Source organism: Gossypium hirsutum, chromosome D07, assembly GCF_007990345.1.
Source record: "Gossypium hirsutum isolate 1008001.06 chromosome D07, Gossypium_hirsutum_v2.1, whole genome shotgun sequence".
NCBI lineage: Eukaryota > Viridiplantae > Streptophyta > Magnoliopsida > Malvales > Malvaceae > Gossypium > Gossypium hirsutum.
The window spans coordinates 5,748,399-5,767,091 of record NC_053443.1 but is presented as its reverse complement, the minus strand read 5'-3'; the positions used below and the strand labels follow the sequence as shown (position 1 = coordinate 5,767,091).

Here is an 18,693-nt window from a genome sequence, read left to right as displayed (position 1 = left end):
TGATAGAAAATGCATATGATTATAATTATTAGACTGAAATTTTCAATTCAAAGCAATTGGAGGACTTACTTTCTAACTTTTGAAGTACATAGACTAAATCTCAAATGTTATCAAAGTATAGGGACTAACAACATATTTTAACTATTCTTTAATAAGATAATTTCACTTGAAAATTTTAAGTAGGGTTAATGCACTATTTGGGATGTAAACTTGGCAATTATTACTACGTTGGGGTTTTAAACCTTTTTTTGTCTATGTTCGTTCTTGGCATTTCCTTAAAAAAGTTGGTCCCAGGAAAAACTCAAGCCCCAATATGGGAAAATTATCAAGTTTAAGGACTAATTTGGGCTAAAAAAAGTTTAGGCATAATGACTTATTTAACCTTTCAACTTTATAAAAAAAATTATTTTAGCCCTCCATTTAATTTTTCACCTTTTTAGCTCTTGAACTTGCACTTTTTATTAAATAACCTCAAAATGGACGGAAAAGTTAATGTTTGTTAACTTTGTTGATGAAACATACACATGGATTGTCATGTGGATGCCATGTCAGCAATTAATTAATTATTCAAATTTTAAAATTTTTAAAAAATATATAAAATATTCTAAAAATTAAAATTATTGAAAATATATAAAAATATATTATTTTTTAATATTTTAAAATTAAAAAATAATTAATTGCTAACATGGCATGCATGTGAACTGCCACATTAACAAAATTAACAAGCATTAACTTTTCTATCTATTTTTGGATGATTTGGCAAAAAATACAAGTTCAAGAGTTAAAAGAGACAAAATTAAATAGAGAACTAAAATAACATTTTTCATAAAAGTAAAGAACCAAATAAATAGTTATACCAAAAGTTTAAACCCAATGTAGAATCAATTACCAAGTTTAAACAACATTAAACAAAAATGTTTTGGAATATATATACACATAGATACACTCATATACTCGTAGGTTTATTGTTTGAATATTGCAGGTAAAAGTATCTTCTTCTATTAAAAAATTGTTTAAGGTTTGATATTTGAGTTTAACACTTTTTTTTAAATGTGATATTTGTGTTTTTTTTTTGTTAAATCTAGTACTTATATTTGATAAAATTATATATTTTGGTACTTGTAATTTGGTATTAACATTTTAGTGTTTAGCTCAGGTTTTAGAATTAATTTGATGAAAATACTTAATTAACTAATAATATTATGAATCAACTTTCATAAAATCAACACTAAAGTTTGCATTGAATCACATTTTTCGGATTATATTTGACAAATTAAATACAAAATTTAAAAAATTCACAATTAACATTGAATTTATTCTATTAACAAAATCATAAAAAAATTCAAACTTAATAATATTAGCAGTTAACTTTCATCAAAAACTCGAATTAAATAATAAAAAAGTTAATATTTTTATCTTTGGTACCAAAAAAATAAAACTTTTTACAATTACAAGTATCAAATTGAACCCAAAAAAATAACACATATACCATATTAGAAAAAATTACCAACCATTTCTTAAAGTTTAGAAAGAAATAAACTATTACTTGTAAAAATTCATTAATGAATGATTTTGTATTATTTAAATGTTAAATTTGATATGTAATTATAAATTTTATTTTCTAAAAACCATTGTATGGAATAATTGGAGTAGGTCTCAAGGTTTGAAGGGTTTTTCAATGGGCTTAAAGGCGCCCATTTAAGTCTAAAAAGTGCCACCAAGAGTAGGATTCAGCCCACACTCTTCCATCGGTTAATTAAAGTGGAACACATTAGGCTAAAAGAGTGTTTTAACTCTTAAGGATCCACCAATTGATCTAGAAATAGGTTGGGTATCATCGATTAAATTAGAATCAATTGAACTTGTTTAAAAGTGAGCAATTAATGACAATTAATCACAACGTTATTGTCTTTCAATTTTTATATTTTAAAATATTTATGACACACCCATGAGTCGGGTGAATGAAATATGTATATATTTATTAAAATTTCATATAAAAATCAATTGATACTTTGGTTACAATAGTAGAGTGAAATGTTTAGTATGTATGTTGTTTTGAGTTTAATTTTATTATTAAGTTATTGTATAAAATAGATAAAAACAACCTCATAAAAATATAACTTTGTTATATCCCTACCCGATTGAGACACGTGGCGACATGAGAACCAACTGAGGAGGCACTTGTGAGTGACCCTCCATCTTATACCGTTCGAGTAGTGGCTCAATGAATGATGACTCGTGTACCTCTCACGCCCACATAAGGGACTGCCTATCCTTAACCATATGGTTGGATCCTCCCGCTATTAACGGATACGCTTTCCTCAAGTGAGGATAAATCGAGAACCGTGACTCTCCTATAAATACTATTGATTGTAGAGAAACTTCTCTCCTCTCTCTAAAACTCTTATACACTAAATCCCCTACAATTTATATGAGAATATAATATAATATTTTTAGGGTTAATCAATTGGATAATAATTTAAATTGGTGGAACAGAAGGTGAGTTAAACATAAAAGCAAAGAGTTGGTTGAGACTTGAGCACCTTTTATCAGTGATTGTGCTATTCTCTTTCACATGGCTTTAATCCATAAACCATCTTTTGCTTATCTCTAAGTTTGAGCAGCTAAAGCACGCTTCCAATCCCCATCAGTTATGGGTTCTTCTTTTGTCACCATTGCTTGTTTATTGCTTCCTTTCTTTGAAGTCCCCATTCATAAATTTTCAACATTGGGTATCTGAGTTTGTTTTTTTTTTTTTAATTTGATGTATGTATTATTTTTTGATTCAATCTAGCACTTAGACAAAAGTTGTATAATTTGATATAATTAACCCTAAAACTAAAATTAAACATTAAAAAATTAACATGATTGTCTTTATGTATCAAAATATATAACTTTTGTTAAAGACTTGAACCACAAAATAGCATATATACCACATTAAAAAAAATCAAACTTTAATTACTAAATTATGCATTAAATGCTAGAATCCTATAGTAGGAATGAATAGCTTAATGCTAAAGTTCTTTAGGCACACGGGGTTTGAAATAAGGATCAAATAGTAAAATTTGTAAATTTTTAAATTCTAAGGGTTTGAGTAGTAAAATCTGAAACATTGATGTAGCAATTAAATTGTAATTTTACGATTGTAAAAATTTATATTTAATTTCGGTCCCCTAAAAAAATTTTCATGTACTATATCATTGTTTTATTGTGTTTGTTTGGTGAAAAATGAATTACCAAATAAAATCATTCTCTAAAAAAAGGGTAAAATTAAGACTTTTTTAAGGAAAATGTCTTACCAAATTTTTTTCTGCAAGATATTTCCCAAACTGATAAGGCTCTATTCACAATCTTTGTTGTCGAGGAACAAAAAGGGAAGGGAAAGCTTTCAAAGCAATGAAGGGGAAGCTCTCTTCACTATCAAAGAAAATAATCCCTTATGTTTTAATTCTATAACTTTTACAATTTAGTCCATGAAATTCAAATTTTTACTAGTCTACAATTTAATTCCTCAAAAATAGATTCTCTTATTCTACAGTTCAGTCCTAAACCTTGTTTTGTATAGTTTTGCAGAACAGTCCCTTTTCAAAAATTTCCAAATTTTATAATTTAGTCCTTACAACTAAAATTGACAAATTTTCCAAAAATTAGTCCCTGATTTTTGAACAGTTAAACTTTCATATTCTATTTTTCAAAATTGTAAATTCTCAAATAATGTAAATTAGTCCAAAAACTAAAGTTTTGAAATCTTTACAATTTAACCCCTATAATTTTAAACTTTAACTATTTTATGCTCAACTTTCCAAATTTTCATATTTCATAATCATATAATTTAATTACTACATCAATGTTTCAGATTTTACTACTCAAACCCTTAGAATTTAAAAATTTACAAATTTTACTATTTGATCCTTACTTCAATTTTGATCAAATTAAATCATTTTTCAACTTACTCATCCAAATAATATTCAAAATAAATATTTACCACTTTCAACTTAATTAAGCATAAATTTATATTCCGAAATTTACAATTAAGCTTAATTAAGTAAATTAAGATTAATTAAAATATAAATAAGCTTTATGAAATAAAGTCAATAAAACAATGAAAAGATAATAAAATCTCAAATGTATGTTTGTTTCATTGAAAACAACTTTTATGAAATATTTTCAAGAAATCAGCCAAACAACAGAAAATATTTTACACAAATTCATCCAAACACAAAAAAATATTAGCTTTTCCAAAAAAGTAAATCATTTTCCAAAAACCATTTTCTGAAAACTATTTTCAATGAAACAAACGAAGCCTTAGTTTCTTTATTATTAAAAGGAACAATTTAACTCTTGTAGTTGAAAAGTTAACATTTTAATCCTTGCACGTTAACTTTGTTGTTAATGAAATGACATAGTTTAATGATGTCTAACACGACATTAAATCAAAATAAAAAACTTACTGGTCTCGAAAACAAATGGCTGATGTCGCTTATGGTGGCGATGTGGACAAAAGTACAAATAATTTAAGTGTAACAATTATCTAAAAGAACAAATAAAATAAAATAAAATAACAATTAGCAAAATTAACGTGCAAGGAGTAAAATGCCAACCTTTCAAACATACAAGGATCAAAATAAAGGAACTAAAATGAACTTCATGATATGATACAGGGCTTCTATTAAACTTCAACTGTTATGTTTCTTAAATTATCTAATTTATATCAAATAAAAATTAATCATTAAAAGGTTAATTATCAAATTTGCACATAAATTTTGATTTAATGTGCAATTTGATAAATGAACCTTAATTTGGTGTAATTATATACATGAAAAATTTTATTGTTGTTCATGTGTATATATGAAACTTTAATTTTGGTTTCAATTTTACACATTTTAAAAAATAAATAAATAAATTCATTATTTTCATATTGGATTGATACGATTATTGGTATATGCTATACATAAAAAAATGATAATATATTGAAAGTGTTATTAAATGTGAAAATTAAATTAAATTAAATCAAAATTTCATATATACAATTGCACAAAATCAAAGTTAATATATGACATTGTACATTGGACTAAAGTTATGTCTAGTTTTGATATTTATCCCATATAAAAACAACATAATTTTTTAAAATATTTATAGACGAGTCTAAACAAATTTCAATTAATTATTTATAAGTATGAATAGATATGGACAAAACTTGAGACTCATATCTACAACGCTTAAAATCATGGTAATTAGTATTATATCGGTTAGTACATATCGTTCCAATTTTAAACCAATATTAAATAATCTATGTTTCGTTCCAATCAAAATTACAATCATTCTAATGTGTTTCAACTTGTTTCAGTTAATATTGGTACATACCAACCTATATCGATTGATATAAAATTTTGATATTTTAAACCAACTATTAGAACTTTTATCTTAACCATTTTACAATTTCTATAATTACATTTAAAATCAATTAGTAATTAAATTAAATTAAATTATTGAGTATAATTAATAATTTTAAAACTTATATTTACATAATACAAAAAAAATTATGTTTACATATAAATACATTTATATAGATATAATTAAGATATATTCACATGTATATATAATTTAATTTAATTTTTACCAAAATAATAATTAAACTATAAATACATGTATATGGAAATTTTCACAAGCACATATAATTTATCAAAAAACTAAAAAGTAAATTATAAATATATATATGTTAAAAATATTGATAAATCTGAAACGATACACCGAAACATGTCAATAATAGTAGATATCAATACCAAAACAAAAACAATACGCTTACTAGTACTAGCTATCTTGCTTAAAATCTTATTTATGGTGTTGATATCAAATGGATTCAATTATAACTCAATTTAGGCCATAAACACTTGTAAATAATGAGTTTGATCCAAACTCAACCTGGCCCATAGACACGTACACCTACTAATACAATATTGACTACCTTACTTAAGATCTTATGTATGGTATTGATATCATAATGAGTTCCATCATAACTTAACCTAGTCATAACACTTACAAATAATGGATTTGATTCAAACTCAACTTAGCCCATAAACACTTGTAATAGTAAGGGTGCATTTTCAATTTTAACCGAATTAATTCGATTAATCAATTGACCATCAAATCTAATTCAGTCAAGGTCGATTAAAGGTTTTTTGAAATTTCAGTTATCGATTAATTCGGCTTGAAATCAAATAATTAACTATATTAATTGATTAATCTAAATTAATAATATATTATAGGCCCAAAATATTAGATAAGTCCAATACATTATATAAACTCAAAATATAAAAATTAATAGATTTATATATATATATATATTCTTATAATGGGCTTAAAAAAGTATCATGAAAACTAAAATTATTTGAAAAATAATATAAACAAAAGAAATGTAAATTTTTTGGTTAATTCGATTAATAGCCTGAATAAACCAAAATTATTCCAGTCGGGTTAATAGGCTTCTAAAAAAATTCAATTCGGCTAACTATTAGAGCTTTTAAAATTTCTGACTAATTTAGTCAATGATAATTCGGTTCAAATATTAACTGAACCAACCATTTGAATACACCTATGTAATAGGCAAGGAAGTTTCAAACAAGTAGGTTTGAGAAAGTTTCCGGAAACCAAACTTAAAGGAGGCTAGAATTGCATGAATCAACTAAACAGAACACATGGATATATACCTTTTTTTTTCCCCAAATAAATATAATGCAACAAATACATGCGGTAAGTCAATCTATAAAACAAGTTTAGGTAGGTGCTTACCCGCTGTTAAACGCAAACAACAAATGCACATGGTTTAGTCCCACAAATATATAGGTACATCAACTACCAGACATCCCATACCATAGATGTTGTAGAACTAACCAAAAGTATCTATTTCCATAAATAATTTAATAGGCTAAGCTAGTTTTTACAGAGGAAATTAATGAGCAAGATCCTTAATGATGGAGTAATATCCTTATCCTGACCCTACCAACACGCAAGGGTGAAGGCAGAAAATTGCTGTAGGGGACCAAAAATGAAACATAGTTTTTTGGAAAGTCAGTGCAAATTTACCATTATACTATGTTTCATAAAATTTTAAGCCTAACTGGCAAATCTACCATTTTTTTTTGGGGGGGGGGGGGGGGCTAAGGCAACTACCTGCCCCTTTGCCTTTACCCCTGCCAATAAGTGTTGGATGTAGTACTAACTACTAAAGCACATGGCACTCCCTGTGAGAGAACTCAAGTTCAAACCTGAAGGTGACATTGTTAGGAAGTGCAGTTATGAACCCTGAAAGGATTTAAGGTTTCATGGACGGTAAAACAGACCCAAAGAATATCTTGATCATACCAAAAAAGAAATATCCTTATGGGACCCTACGGGGTGGTTAAGAAGAGCTGGAAAGATGAAGTGATTGCCTGTTTAGGCAAGGAAATAGTATACAAGTTTGTGGTGGTTGGAGAACAATGACAGTAACTAAACTTGGAACAGAAGCAGCCAACCAGATTCTTCAACTTCAAACGCACAATCATATATATCATCATCATCATTGTTTAACTAACCACCAAAATAATCAATGTTATCATTATTATAATCTTTGCTACTTTAGGGAGGTGTTATAGGAACAGCTTAAATAACCCCAAATGGTTCATTGCATACCTAATGCTTAGATTTTGATCATAGAGAGTTAACTTCTGGAACCTGCCCAACTTGAACCCGAAATGGCACGAAATCAATAACCCAAACTGAAAAATCCAACAAGCAAAGCTAAAATGATCTGAACGTTGACCTGCATTAGCAGAGGCATTCAAGGTATATGCCTAGCAGTGAAAACAAGAACCTAATATGCATGTTCCCTTGAAGAAAATAAGATCATATGGCTATGTAATCATTGAAATTTGGGAAATAAAACTGAAAACCAGACTAATTATGTCACCAAAACTAAAGATTTTGTCTACAAACTACAAACAAAGTTGTTTCTCCATGAACAATTACACTAAACATATAGACCAGCTCTAAAGCAAATAAACAACCAATATGAACAAAAGGGGAAAAAAAACACAACTATGAATTTATGATATACATACAGTTCAATGAGCCCCACTTTGAAGATAATCCCTTCCATTTGCTATGGCCTGGCAAAAACACCCCAAATCTTACCCTTACCAAGACTCTCCAAAAGCTTCTTAGCTCCATCAATGTTCACTTCAACAAGTTTCTGCAAATGCACACAAGCACCAGCAGCAATCATTTGCTTCCTGCATTTCTTAGAATGTAGGAGCTCGGACAAGATCGAAACAGGGTATTTTTTATCTAGATTTTGTATCAAAGGATCTAATAATTGAACAACATTTACTATCCCCCTTTCATCTTTGTGGAAAACCTTTCTGTTACCGACGTATAAGACGAGCTTCGACAATGCCATTGCACCAGCTTCTTTTTCTTCAACAGCTTTGCCATCTAGCATTTTAATTAATGGTGCAATGCATCCACATTCACCCATTTCTTTCCTTGTTTTCAAGGAAAACCCGAGCTCGTAAACAGCTTTAGCTGCTGCAATTCTTACATTTAAACCCCCACAGTTCAAAGCAGATACAAGACGGGCAATGAAACCATCAGCAACTAAAGCTTCTGCAATAGGGGGAAAAGAAGCTAAATGCCTAATGAATTCAATAGCAACTTCAAGACTTTTTGGATTTGGAGATGAATCCAAGAAATTCTTCAAACAATCAATCCCATTTTCCTTAACAATCAAAAGCTTTAACTTAGAATCATTAGAAACCAAGTTACATAAACACCCAATTGAGTTTTCTTGTGCTAAAACAGTCCCTGAAGAAACAAGTCCAATTAAAACAAAAATGGCGTTTTCTTCAATGAAATTCTCTTTAATTTCATTAAAAGAAGCCAAGTTTTTCAAAACCCCAGCAGCAAAAGCTTGTGAACCAGGTGTACCAACTTGACAAATCTCTAAAAGAGATGAAATCCCACCTCTAGAACCAATTGCTCTTGCATTTTCTTTAGAGAAAGTTAAAGCTTGTAAAGCTATACAGGATTTTTCCTTTGCGAAACCACTTCCTGATTCAAGAACTCGAAGGAGATGATTCAAAAGCAATAACCCTTCAGCGATTAACACATGTTTGCTCGATTCCACCATTGATACCCTCGAAATGGCGGCCACTGTCTTTTCCTTCATCTCTAAAGAGCTTGAATCAAGTAACCGTACTAGCACTGGAACCACACCCTGTGCTACAGCTATCATCACGTTTTTATCATCTTCTTGAAGCAAACCCAGAAGTGAACCCATGGCTGAGTTCTTCGACTCGTTTGTCCCAATTTGTAACCGAGTTATCAAATTCCTCGACTCAACTCGTACTGCTTCTTTCTTCGAAGAAGAACTCGACACGGCACCGTCTTGAAGCACTCCACTCCGAATCAAAATCTCACTATCCATAACATGCCGGTTTAGTTTCGCCAAAACGGCGTCGAGGTCACTCTGGGTCTTCAACTTTCCCTCGGTCAAACCATCGTTTTGACATTTCCGAGAAAGCGAAACAGCGTCGTTCAAGGTGAGAAAAACGGAATGAATGAGGTCGACGGCAAGGGGATTATATAACGAAGAAGGGAAATCAGAGAGGTCAACGAGTTGACTCTGGAGACCCAAAAGCTTTGATTTGATCAAACCCCATTTGCCTTTGAAATTGCTGATGCTTTGAATTTGGTCCAAAAGAGAAACCAAAAGAAGCTTCGAAGCGGAAATTGGGTCGTCGTTTTCTGGTTCTTTCATGGCGGCTAAACCCAGTTTTTTCTTCCCTCGCTTTTTTTTCTTTTTCCTATTTGGAAGAATAGAAAGTTTGTGCAGTGAAAAGAACGAAAAAGGAAAAGCGAGGAGAAAAGAGAGAGAATTTAGGGTTTAGAGTGTAAAGGAACCTAGAGAGAGAAAAGAGTGAACTGGCTTGGCCTGGAGATATATTTCGGGAGATGTGAAACGTTGTTGAGTATGACACGCAATTCAGGCGCGTGAATTTCACCGCCAGTTGACTTGGCTACGGTTTATGACTTTTTTTTTTTGATATTAATATATTTATGCTCAACCCGAAATTTGAATATAAAATTTTATCCAAATTAACTCATATTTATAAAAAAGTAAACCCAAGTTTATAATTAAATTATAATAACTTTGGTTCAAGTTCCTCTAAATACTTGCTGTTAAAAAAAGCACTTAAACAATAAAATTCCCTTAATAAATAAACTCTCTCTAAATACATCAAAAGGCTTCAAAATTATGTCCATGCAAAATAGGATAAAAAACAATATCTCTAAGAAATATTTTCAAATTGCAAGCCTCATGCTTGGATCATGATTCTACAAAATTTGCTGCCAACATAAAGATAACACTCGAAATAAAACTCTCAAGTCTTTTAAATGTGTTACTTCAGATAAATATCTTATGTTTTTTGTTGATGATACGATCACAAAGAGAAACATAATTTACTCCGCACCCACATTCTTGATAAATTTAAATATTTTTAATTTTAATTTTTAGCATGATATTATAGTGAAATTTCAAAAAAATATTAATAAATAATTAAATTAATGCATACTATCAACTCGAATAAAATACTAATTTATATATAAAGCTATTTTACAAATAAATATTAATAATAATTTTTATTTATTTTGCATATTCCGTGGATCGAAAATGATTATAAAATAAGTAAAACATTATATAATATTAAGGTAAATTATACAAATGGTCACCTAACTATGTCTATACTCCTATTTTAGTCACCCACCTTTAAAAATATTCAATTTAGGCACTAACGTTTGAATTTGTTATTGTTTGTCACTCGCCGTTAATTTGATAACGAAAAACCCTTTTTCTAACCGGTGTAATAACACATTTAGTTCTCAATACTTACTTATTATATCTACTTGATACTAATTCTAAATAATTCAATAAATCTAGCCCTTCACATTTACAAGTTATATCAATTTTATCTTCAAACTTTCAAACCAAAGCTTTCATCTTTTAAAATAGAGTCATTCCATATCTATTACCTATTTTATTTATGCTTGGAATTATCCAATTCGATATATAACCCTTTTTGTTTATATTTTTTACGAAGTTAGTGTTAGAAATTAACTAAACACCATTAAAAATAATATAAAAATACAAATTTTAAAAATGTAATATGTATAATAATATTATATAAATAATTTAATATTTGTAAATATTATTTTTTCACTTTGACTATCATAATTTTAGTTTTTAATTAACTTGGTAAATGATTTAACACTAAATCAAATTATTAGTGATATAAATTGCTTATTGTATATTTGACAAAACAGTACAACACTAATCACAGATGGACCCAACCAAAGAACCAAATGAGGATTCAGGGCAGTCATTAGGAGAAGTCATAGAATAAAACGATAGTTACAGTATTTCTATGCATATTTAGTTTAGTTGTTTTTCACAAAAAACAAATAGAACACATAATAATCTATTAATCGGTTTATAAAACTAAAACAATCACTATCAATGTAACAAAAGAAAATTCAATTAATTTTCATATTTTTTTTCCTTGTGAAAAATAAATGTTCATAATTTTTTTTTCTTATACAATTATTGATTGAATAAATTGGATTTTCAAATCCATGTTTTTTAACTCTAGATTTAATTTCCAATTTTAAGGACCAACTTCGAGAATTATTTCTACGTACCTTAAAAGGAAATATCATACTGTTAACAATAAGAGTAAATCTAAAGTGTTTTTTTAAAGGTTTTTATTTTCCATTTTCTTTAGCCAACATTCTATCAAAAAAATGGTTATAAAATATTATTATTAGAAGAAAACTAATAAAAAAAAGGAAATAAAGTTTCAAGTTAAACTTATTGGTACCTAATTGGCTCGGAAAATGGCTCATTAGTTAAGAGATTTTTTTTGGAGGGTTCAAATTTATAGATGTAGAATGCCTCTGTTTTAAAAGTTGAAAGCTTTGATTAGAAAGTTTGAGAATAAAATTGATAGTATTTGTAAATGTGATGGGTTAAATTTATTAAATTATTTAGAATTAAGATCAAAAGGATAGAACAAGTAAGTATTGAGGACTAAATGTGTTATTATAATAGTTAGAAAAAAAACTTTTTGTTATCAATTTAACGATGGGTGACCAAAATAAGAACAATTCAAACGTTAATGCCTAAATTGAAAATTTTTAAAGTTGAGTTCAAAAATATAAGAATGCGGGAATAGTTAGGTGACCATTTGTATAGTTTACCCTAACAATAAAGTGCATCAAACTTTATATTTAATTTATAATAAACTTTATTAACCATTTGGGTAAACTATAGCTAAGGTCATTAAACTATTAGTAACTTTAAGTTTTAGTCATTTAACTCCAAAATGTTACAAAACGATCATTGAACTGTTCAAAATTTTGCATTTAAGTCACTGAACTATTTGAAAGTCCTTTTTATTTAAGTCATTGGGCTATTAAGTTTTTCTTTTAAAAAAGTCTAACTAACAAGTTACAAGCGATGATTCGACAATCGGTATAATGGATCAATATCCATTGACGAATAGAAGAACATACTTTATATCCAAGTCGATTTGACAGTTAGTGTTAAAGATCAAAGAAGAAAATTGTTTAGATTTAGTTTGCAAGTTCATGATATTCAAAGTTGTTCCATTAAAAAAACTGAATTGTAAAAGAGAAAGGAAAATAGATCATTCGATTGGTGCAAGCGTTACTAACAAAGAAGGCCATACAACAATGATTTTAACAAGTCATTGATTTAAATGAAAAAGAAAATTGAATAATTCATGACAAATTTTGTAACTTTTTGAAGTTGAGTGACCAAGTAGTAAAATGACCATAAGTGTAATTTACCCTAATTAATATAGATAGGCAAAATCAAGGACGTAAGCTGGAGTGTGACACACGCGCTATAAAACGGAGGTAATAAAAGGGTGACGACTGTGCGATGATCGGAAACTGAGCCGAAAACAGAGAAAAACAGTCAGAGTCAGAGCAATAAAATAGGGCTGTGATACAAAGTTATAAGCTTAGAATGAGGTGGGATCCAGCGAATCCCTCCTTTCAATAATTACTTCATTTCTTAAAGGTTAAATTATTCCATTAGTCTTATTACTTATAATTTAATCAATTTTAGTCTTTGTACTTTCGAATTTTGAAATTTTAGTCTTAACCCAAACAACATCAGTTAAATTTGTTCGTTTAATTTCAATTACTAGTCCAATGCTATGCATATAATTGTAGATTTAGCCCATATTCTTCAATTGGATCATTCTAAGTCTATATTTTTCTTTCAAAATTTGAAAATTCAATTTTGATGCAAATGATAATTGTCAATCAATTAACTGGATTTTTAGTGAGTAATAAGCGAAAATAACAAGCTAACATGGCATTACATAGATGATAATGTTTGTCGCATCAAATTTCAGAAATATCAAAATTCAATGAATTTGAGATTTAATCTTTGGTGAGGATTGGAATTTAAATTTTGAAAAGTATAAAGATTAAAAAACCAAATTAAGGTAAAAATATTATATCTACAACTTTTGTAAAGTACAAGAACTAATAACAAAATTTAACCTTTTTAAAATGATTTATTGATTTTTTTAAAAAATTATTCCGTACATATATTTTAATTTTAGGAAAAGAGTTTATATATTTATTAGTTTAGATACTTTTTTCAAAGTAAAAAAAACCATGTCAATGATTAATTTTTTAAAAATATTTTTTTGATATATTTTATGGTTTATGTTCGGAATTTGTGGTTGTCTTTCTCAACAATGTCGTCTTTAAGGTTCGAACTTACGTCTCTAACTGAAAACGCAATATACATTACTGTTGCATCCAACACTTGTTGGTGTAAAATTAAAATATTTTATTTCAATGTATTAAATATTTATTCTTTAAAAAAAACTATAATTATCAATATCAAATTGGAATAATCCAATTTTTATTGTTTAATGATGGGCTAAATCACTTTTTGGGTTGAACTTGACAAATTTTCTCATATTGAGGTCTAATTTTTTTTTGTTCAAGTTAGACCCTAAGTTTGACAATTATTTCACGTTATGAATTGAACTTTTTTTGTTCAAGTTAGTCCTTAAAAATCCTAAAGCTCAGGCCCCAATATTGGAACAATTGTCAAGTTGATGCCAAATACGGGAACAACTGTCAAGTTTAAAGACTTAGGCAAAAAAAAGTTGAAGCTCCAATATGGAAATAATTGCCTAGTTTAGGCTCCAATGTAGAAACAATTGTCAAGTTTAATGTCTAACTTGGAAAAAGAAATTGAAGCCCCAACATGAACAAAAAAATATTAAATTCGGGACTTAAATGGTGATTTAACCTTTAATGATAAAGGATATGGATAGTTATGGAAGAACAATAATCGACCTTTTCATTAATTACTGGTTTCTTAGTTTTGTGGTTACGAGAATGAATTTTTGCTAATTAAAGTAATGTTTTTAGCATTGAATTTTATAGTTAGAGACTTAATTTCATGATGTCACTAACCTTTTTATCTGCTTAGAATATTCATTTTATATTAAAAAAATATTATGCATTTGATATTCATTTTATAATTATAATTATAATTTCTAAAACTTAAAAAATATATTTAAAAAAATTAAAAGCATATAATTTTTTTAAAAAGAATATAAATAATTTTAAAAAAAATTTCAAAAAAAAAAGAAAATCTAAAAATTAAAATCAAAATCTCTATTTTATATATTTTTCAACATCACTTACATTGATTTGTAAACATTATAAATAAAAGGATAAACTGCACCAAAGGTTATTAAACTATTAGTAACTTTACATTTTAGTCACTAAAAAAAGTTATAAAATGATCACTGAATTATTCAAAAGTTTTTATCTAAGTCACTAGGCTATTAAGTTTTTCTTTAAAGTCTGGCTAGCGTTCTAAGTAATGATTCAACATTTGGAACGATGGATTAGTACCCATTAACGAGTAGAAGAACATATCTTAGATCTAAGTTGATTTGACGGTTAATGTAGAAGATCAGAGAAGAAAGTTGTTTGGCTTTTGGTTCGAAAAAGAGAAAGGGAAGGAGAGATTTTGATTAGTACAGGTGGTGCAAACGAAGAAGGTCATACAACATTGATTTTAACAACTCAATGAAAACATTCAAATAATTTAATGACCATATTGTAATTTTTTAAAGTTTAATGACTAAAACATAAACTTACAATTATTTTAATTGATATAAAGGAAATGAGCAAAAAGCTTCCATACATTGGAAATATAACCCAAAGAAAACAAAAGAAATGATCGAAAGTGGTATAAAGTATAAACCCATGACAAAAAGTCAAGTCAAGAATAAAACACTGGATGGAATGCCACCATCAGAGATACAAGGCATGTGCGGGGCGTCGAAGCCAGCCACAAGGATAGATAACACCAACTGGTGCATTGTAACCGTTATTGACTTGAACTCACTCTTAAAGTTTTAAATTACTTTTTATCAAATGTAAAGAAAAAAAGAGTCACCTTAAACCTAATAAAACACAGTTCACTAAGGGAGGAGCCAAAGAAAAAACCTTTGGCCACATTGTTATTTTAAGCAGTTCACTTTTCGAAAAAAGAGAATGAGAGTGGTGAAGGATGAGGTAAAAGATGAGTGGTGGAGAAGAGGAGGAAGGGGTAGGAAAATGGAAAGAAAGGGGGAGAAGATTGGAGGAGACGAGGAGGGAAAAGGAACAAGAGAGAAGAGGAGAGGGTGGGTGGAGAAGACCATTTTTGCACGAATAGCGTATAAAAATTAGCACAAAAGCTTATATTCAATTTAACCTCAAAATGATGACCATGTAAGAAAAATTGGTTTAGAAAACAAGTTTGCCTGTTGTTAAACGCAAACAACAAATGCACACGTCTAGTGAGATCTATGGCAGTGAACAGTAGATTGGCACCGCTGAGAGCTGCATTTCCATACATGATGAGATTTTAACCTTGTAAATGTTTTGCTTTGGGCATTGCTAAGTTTGTTTAAAGTCTGATCAAAGCACTGGGTTTCAGTATTAACAACTTTTTTGGTGCATATGAGAACTAGCTTTTGTTATGCAAATTGTTGTTGAGGTGTTCTTTGATTCAATTGTCAAATAGCCGCAAGGCAAGCGCATGAGAAACGGATGGATCCGAACATGGACTAATATAGTGTGGATGATGCAGCAATGGGGTTCAGGATTGAATGCCCAAATCCACCCATTTATAAAATACATGCATTTAAAAGAGTTTTTGTAAGAAACGGCAGCTCAAAATCCTCCACCTCCCTTGTTTTTAAATGTGCCGTCACATAATACGAATTGGTTTACTTTAGAAGGCTTCTTGATTGAGTTCAATAAGGTGGCCGAGATAACGCAGAAGGCTGAGGTCCTGAACAAGCAGATGGATGCTCGGTCTTATTGCTTTCAGAATCAAAGTGGATAGTTGGTCCAGTGACTTTGACTCATCTTGCCTCCGATGTTGCGGCATCAACTGCCACACTGGCCGTGGTGCTAGAGCAAGTGGCAGTAAGTAATGAGTACTCAAGCATTGATTTGAACTAGAATTAATTTGGGAATACCCCTTTGTTGCTGATTTGCAGAAAGATCAGATGGAATGATTCAGATGAAGATAAAGAAAGATGAGAAAGGCAAATTAACTTGTCATTTTAGCATAGAAACCAGTTGCAGCTAAGAAATACAAGAAACACAGACCACGAAAGCAATCTTAACCAACCAAGATTTTCCATACAAGTGCACACTTATGTAACTCCATAAAAATGTACTAGCAAGATCAGATCATCATTTTTGCGGTTATTTCCATCATTCTAGATGGCTTCATTTGTAAACAAAACTTTCTAACCTATTTCTATGACTGAATCCGTCTACGCTTGCCCACCAACATTGTCATGATATCCCAACAATGTTTTCTCATAATAAATGAAAAAGCTTCTTATTTTTAGTCCACCTACAACAACTTAACCGGATGAATCATCTCGTTCATTGTTGTGCCCACGATCTCCACTGCAACAGAAGAAGTGTGGTAACTTAACACGACCGCAACTCCTGCAATTAAGGCAATCAATGGATTGTAATTACCCATTTTTTTATTTGCTTTCAAGGAAGGTCATGAAGGGCACATGTTCTATATCCAATTCCATCATCTCTTTGTGCAGCCTTACATTATCACTTAGTTTTGTCCAGTCGTAGCTATTAGTATGCATGCATACCTATGGATTTGGATCCTAATGCTCTAATAATCACTGCTTTCCTATTCCTATTCCTATTAAGGATTTATTTGAACATTTTATAAACATGGTGAACATCTACTGCTAATCAATCATTTGTACAACAACTAAACTACGTTTATTACTAATTCAAGCAATTTCCAAATTGATATATTAAAAAACACTTACTTGCATCGTATAATGACCGGAACCGGTTTCAAAGCCTTTGGTCCGTTTCTTATGCCTCTCTTATGCCGACTCACCTACAAAACATAGGGAAAAAACCTATAAAATATGAACATTTCCATTCGAAACCATCTTTTTATTTTAAAAAATATCCTTACCTTTTTCTTTGGGACAGCCATGAGCTCCATGGATCCTCCTCCCAAGGGAAAACTAGGGAAACCGAACCCAAACCCAAACCCAATGTTGCTGTTATTATTGCTTTCTGGGGTTTGATCAGACTCGGGGAAAACCAACGATTGTGATGGTGGGGGATGACCGATTGGAGCGCCCAAGGGTGGAGGGAGCGCTGAAGCATGAATCCATCTCCTCAGACCTAAAAAAGAACCGTAGTCGGTGGCGGCGGAATGTTTTAGCATCGCTAGTCTCGACGCCATTTTCGGATTGGACAGTGGCAGTGACCTTCGTTCCCCGGACTCGGTAATTTGGGTGCAGTACCTGTGCCGATACGATCCGACAAGGGATACGGGTCAGATCCGGAAAACACTAGCGGACACGTTGGTGGGTGAGAACTGATAAGAGAAGAGAAGGAAAAAAAACTGATTTGCAGAGATGAAAGAGCGAAGAGGGACGATGGTAGGCGGAAGATGATGATAAAAATTAGGGTTATTAATTCCACTTCTTTTAGTGGGTATAATTGCAATCCTCAATTTTTATATTTTCCCTCAATTTAATGTTAATTATAATTTTTATATTTTTTTAATTTTTTGGCTAGAGATGTTGATGTGATTGTTATAAAAAAGATTAAATTAATTATTTTTAATGTTATAATAATAAATGGGTTGATGTTATCAAAAGATAAAAAATTTGAACAACTTATTTAATTGATTTTAATATTTTGGGAAATGAGAATGGAGTAAACAAATACAATTTGATAAAATTCTAATGAAATATTTTAGTTTCTTTAATCTTCACATCCAAATCAAGAGGGTAACAAAAAGAAAGTGTAAACCACGATTTGGTGAAGATAGCTAGTCATTAAGGATTTAATTAATGCTTTAATAACTAAAATTGAAAGCGCGTGATGAAATTGCCAAAATAAAAATTCAAGTGAACAAAATAAATGGAATGAGCAACTAAGTAGATTACCATCTATCATCAGTACTTTAGATATTAAATATAATATAGCGATGCATTTCATCAGTTGGTTATAAATTATTCGAAAATCATT

At 29.7% G+C, this 18,693-nt stretch overlaps 2 protein-coding genes across 2 annotated transcripts; both read right to left on the bottom strand.

Annotated features, from left to right (window-relative positions):
* Positions 1–7,918: 7,918 nt before the first annotated feature.
* LOC121219297 (uncharacterized) lies at positions 7,919–9,951 on the bottom strand. The gene has a single exon (XM_041097216.1). The coding sequence runs from the start codon at positions 9,794–9,796 to the stop codon at positions 8,141–8,143; it is 1,656 nt and encodes a 551-aa protein (XP_040953150.1). The 5' UTR covers positions 9,797–9,951; the 3' UTR covers positions 7,919–8,140.
* A 6,744-nt stretch (positions 9,952–16,695) lies between these two features.
* Positions 16,696–18,284, bottom strand: LOC121219296 (uncharacterized). Its single transcript, XM_041097215.1, has 3 exons — positions 17,624–18,284; positions 17,469–17,542; positions 16,696–17,118 (listed from the first exon to the last, which is right to left on the bottom strand). The coding sequence occupies exons 1-3, from the start codon at positions 17,897–17,899 to the stop codon at positions 17,031–17,033; spliced, it is 438 nt and encodes a 145-aa protein (XP_040953149.1). The 5' UTR covers positions 17,900–18,284; the 3' UTR covers positions 16,696–17,030.
* Positions 18,285–18,693: the final 409 nt, after the last annotated feature.

Coding starts and splice junctions, on each gene's coding strand:
- LOC121219297 (XM_041097216.1), bottom strand. CDS start 9,796: ATGAAAGAACCAGAAAACGACGACCCAATTTCCGCTTCGAAGCTTCTT.
- LOC121219296 (XM_041097215.1), bottom strand. CDS start 17,899: ATGGCGTCGAGACTAGCGATGCTAAAACATTCCGCCGCCACCGACTAC. Junction 17,543..17,623: donor TGGCTGTCCCAAAGAAAAAG/GTAAGGATATTT, acceptor TATGTTTTGTAG/GTGAGTCGGCATAAGAGAGG. Junction 17,119..17,468: donor CCGGTCATTATACGATGCAA/GTAAGTGTTTTT, acceptor CCTTAATTGCAG/GAGTTGCGGTCGTGTTAAGT.